This window comes from Diuraphis noxia, unplaced genomic scaffold, assembly GCF_037042655.1.
Source record: "Diuraphis noxia isolate RWA-SAM2 unplaced genomic scaffold, SU_Dnox_SAM2 contig0001, whole genome shotgun sequence".
Classification (NCBI taxonomy): domain Eukaryota; kingdom Metazoa; phylum Arthropoda; class Insecta; order Hemiptera; family Aphididae; genus Diuraphis; species Diuraphis noxia.
Genome location: NW_028301711.1, coordinates 23,324,596 through 23,327,259, shown reverse-complemented (window position 1 = coordinate 23,327,259; position 2,664 = coordinate 23,324,596). Strand labels below are relative to the sequence as shown.

General features: G+C 25.4%; 1 protein-coding gene across 5 annotated transcripts; it reads right to left on the bottom strand.

Moving 5' to 3' along the window:
* Window positions 1-269: 269 nt before the first annotated feature.
* Window positions 270-2,266, bottom strand: LOC149060354 (uncharacterized). 5 transcript variants are annotated; one of them, XM_089216285.1, is made up of 7 exons: window positions 2,195-2,266; window positions 1,832-2,059; window positions 1,557-1,768; window positions 1,391-1,486; window positions 1,091-1,316; window positions 841-995; window positions 273-742 (listed from the first exon to the last, which is right to left on the bottom strand). In XM_089216285.1, exons 2-4 carry the CDS (start codon window positions 1,869-1,871, stop codon window positions 1,403-1,405), a joined length of 336 nt encoding a protein of 111 aa, XP_089072411.1. In that variant the 5' UTR covers window positions 1,872-2,059; window positions 2,195-2,266; the 3' UTR covers window positions 273-742; window positions 841-995; window positions 1,091-1,316; window positions 1,391-1,402. The 5 variants fall into 5 exon arrangements, with proteins under 5 accessions (XP_015378823.1, XP_089072413.1, XP_089072411.1 ...); XM_015523337.2 differs by having other exon boundaries at window positions 270-742; window positions 1,553-1,768; window positions 1,832-2,260; XM_089216287.1 differs by having other exon boundaries at window positions 270-742; window positions 1,091-1,285; window positions 1,553-1,768; window positions 1,832-2,260.
* Window positions 2,267-2,664: the final 398 nt, after the last annotated feature.

Here is a 2,664-nt window from a genome sequence, read left to right as displayed (position 1 = left end):
GTTATTCTTTATGTTCACAATAAACACTTCAGTATTGGACCAAATTAATGTGTACCACAAATTAATTTGTATTTAATAGTCATCTATGCAATCAAGCCCGTAACTGGAGGTACTCCGGACCCTTAGAAATATACATTTATGCTCTTATTATGTGGAAATATATCTTATAAAATAGTAAATATGCAAAAATAAAATTTATTTTATTTTAATTATTTTCAACATTACTTATAAAGTCAACATGATTGCTATTGAATTAAAGTTTTTATCCTAAAAATCAATACTATATACAATTTTTTTAAGAAATAAAATTTATGTTTATACAATAATAAATACATAACAATTTAATGCGATTAGATAATTCACGACTATAAATAAGACTAAAAATACAATTTTACTATAAAATTTAACTAAAAAATAACATAGTATGCATTTAAAAACCATTTATATGCAATAAAAAATCACAAATACAAAATTAACATAAGGTATTCAAAATTAACATTAGAAAATTAGTATTTTTCAGTTATATTAGCATTATAGCATACATACCTAATTGACATTCCGTCTTTTTACATTTAACTAAGTATTTTAATGGCTAAGAATATACAATTATGTTTTTGTTTTGTAATATTTCCCCCTATTGTATTATTAATTCTTGTTGGCTAACCTCCACCAAACTTTTTATTTTTCTTACCACTTTTTGTTCTGTATCATTGTCCGTTGAGATGCTTATACAAGGCTGTATCTAAAAAAATATATATATTAATATCTAATTTTACAGAAAAACAATTTGATCATTTAAATATTTTTATATGTAATTATTATTACGATAATAATAGTTACCAATAATAATGCCATGAATTGTTTGATCCATAAAAGCAAATTTGTTTGAATTTTTCCCCTCATAATTATATAATGAACCACATTGGACAGTAAACAATAATCTAAGCATTTAAGCAGTAGTATCTTCAAATTGTGAAACAACCTCATTGCTTGAGCTGTTCAATAAAATAAAAAAAATCAACAATTATAATTATATTGTTAATTCATCAAATGTTAAACTCATATAAAAAATTATTTAAACATTGCATACAATTAAATGTCTTGATGCAGCTCATTTTAAAGGTTCATCTAAATGTTGAATGTCATTTAAAGTGACAGCAGGCAAATAAGCAAAAGTATTAGTAAAATGTTCTCGGTTGAAATTGTAAGATACCGTAGCATCATTTTCTGATCTGGTCAATAACAATTTATTGAGCAAATCATTGGTTTTCTAATGTTCTTGTAACTGTAATATCATCAGTTGTTTTAATACTGATCTATATTTTATGAATAAATTTATTATTTATAAAGCAATACTTAAAAATAATTAATAAATTTTTTTGTTAATTACCTTATAAATTTTTTAATTCATCGCGGTTATTTGACAGAATTTTAAATTATGGGAAATTTGATAGTGAGGCAAATAATGGAGGTGAAAACTGATCATCTATAAAAAAATTACTTTAAAAAAATTTGAATTGATAATTGTTAAATATGGAATATTAAAATATACCTACAGATTGTATTGATTTTGAAGTGTGAGCTTTTGGAACATCAAAACTAGGCAACTCTGAATCCCTTAAATAGTGGCTAGTAAATCCTTCCTGTGCCACTTCAATGGTTTCCTGAAGGTGAATATTGCATAGATAGATTATTGATATTTTCTCGCTTTTCAATTTGCGTGCTCTTGCTCTCATGAATATCTTTATAACAATAACGCCATAAATAGCTAAAAATACCAATAACAATAATTAATTAGGTATACATAAATTATTATGTATAAGATATTTACTCATGTATAAAGATTTTGCACCAGATGGAGAATTTGGCATATTATCAAATAAAGGAAACTCTAAATCCTTAAATCATAAAGCTTCTTTCATGTCTGAAGATTAATGAATCCAGTTGCCATTACTACTCTAAATGTCTGAAATAGATATTTCTTTCCACTTCCCAATTCATATCACATGTCCTGGTCCTGTGTACTATAAACATTGGCTATTACTTCAGCAGTTATAACCTATAAAATGAAGAAAAAAAACGCAATAACCATAGATAATTTTACAATTAAAAACCAATTTAAAAGAACAATACATGAATATCAATTATATTAAACCAAAAGAAGCATCATTGATTTTAAATACTTGAAAATTACAAAAAAAAAATATCTTTAAAGCGCCCTTCCTCCTTTTTCATACGGACTGAGGACCGTCAATGGTGGAGTTAACGCTAAGATATACAAAGGTGGGTATGTTCAAGATAAGTTAGGTGAGCACAAGATTGTTATAAGCAAAAGTTAATAGTTTATAAATTTAACTAGTTACGCTCTGAAGTTAATTAAAAAAATTAACTTTTTACCTTATTTAAACATTTTAACTAGTTGTTAATGCCCACTCTTAAATATATGACTTAGTTACTTACATAATTGTATGTTAAAAAATAGATCCCATTTTACTAAACAATAATTTATAATTTATACAACCATTCATAACTTACAATGTATTAGTTTGTTTATGTGTATTTCTTATTAGTTTTTATTTTCTATTCAAAATAGATAATTAATTATTAATATACCTACTTATTGCATAAGACACAAGCAGGGACGGCGCCAAGGGGTGGCGAGGG

What these genes read in the sequence shown, in the direction of transcription:
- LOC149060354 (XM_089216285.1), bottom strand. Translation starts at nt 1,871, where the DNA reads ATGCCAAATTCTCCATCTGGTGCAAAATCTTTATACATGA. An exon ending in TGCAAAATCTTTATACATGA is followed by an intron (nt 1,769 to 1,831) that starts GTAAATATCTTA and finishes TGGTATTTTTAG; the next exon opens with CTATTTATGGCGTTATTGTT. An exon ending in CTTCAAAATCAATACAATCT is followed by an intron (nt 1,487 to 1,556) that starts GTAGGTATATTT and finishes ATTTTTTTATAG; the next exon opens with ATGATCAGTTTTCACCTCCA.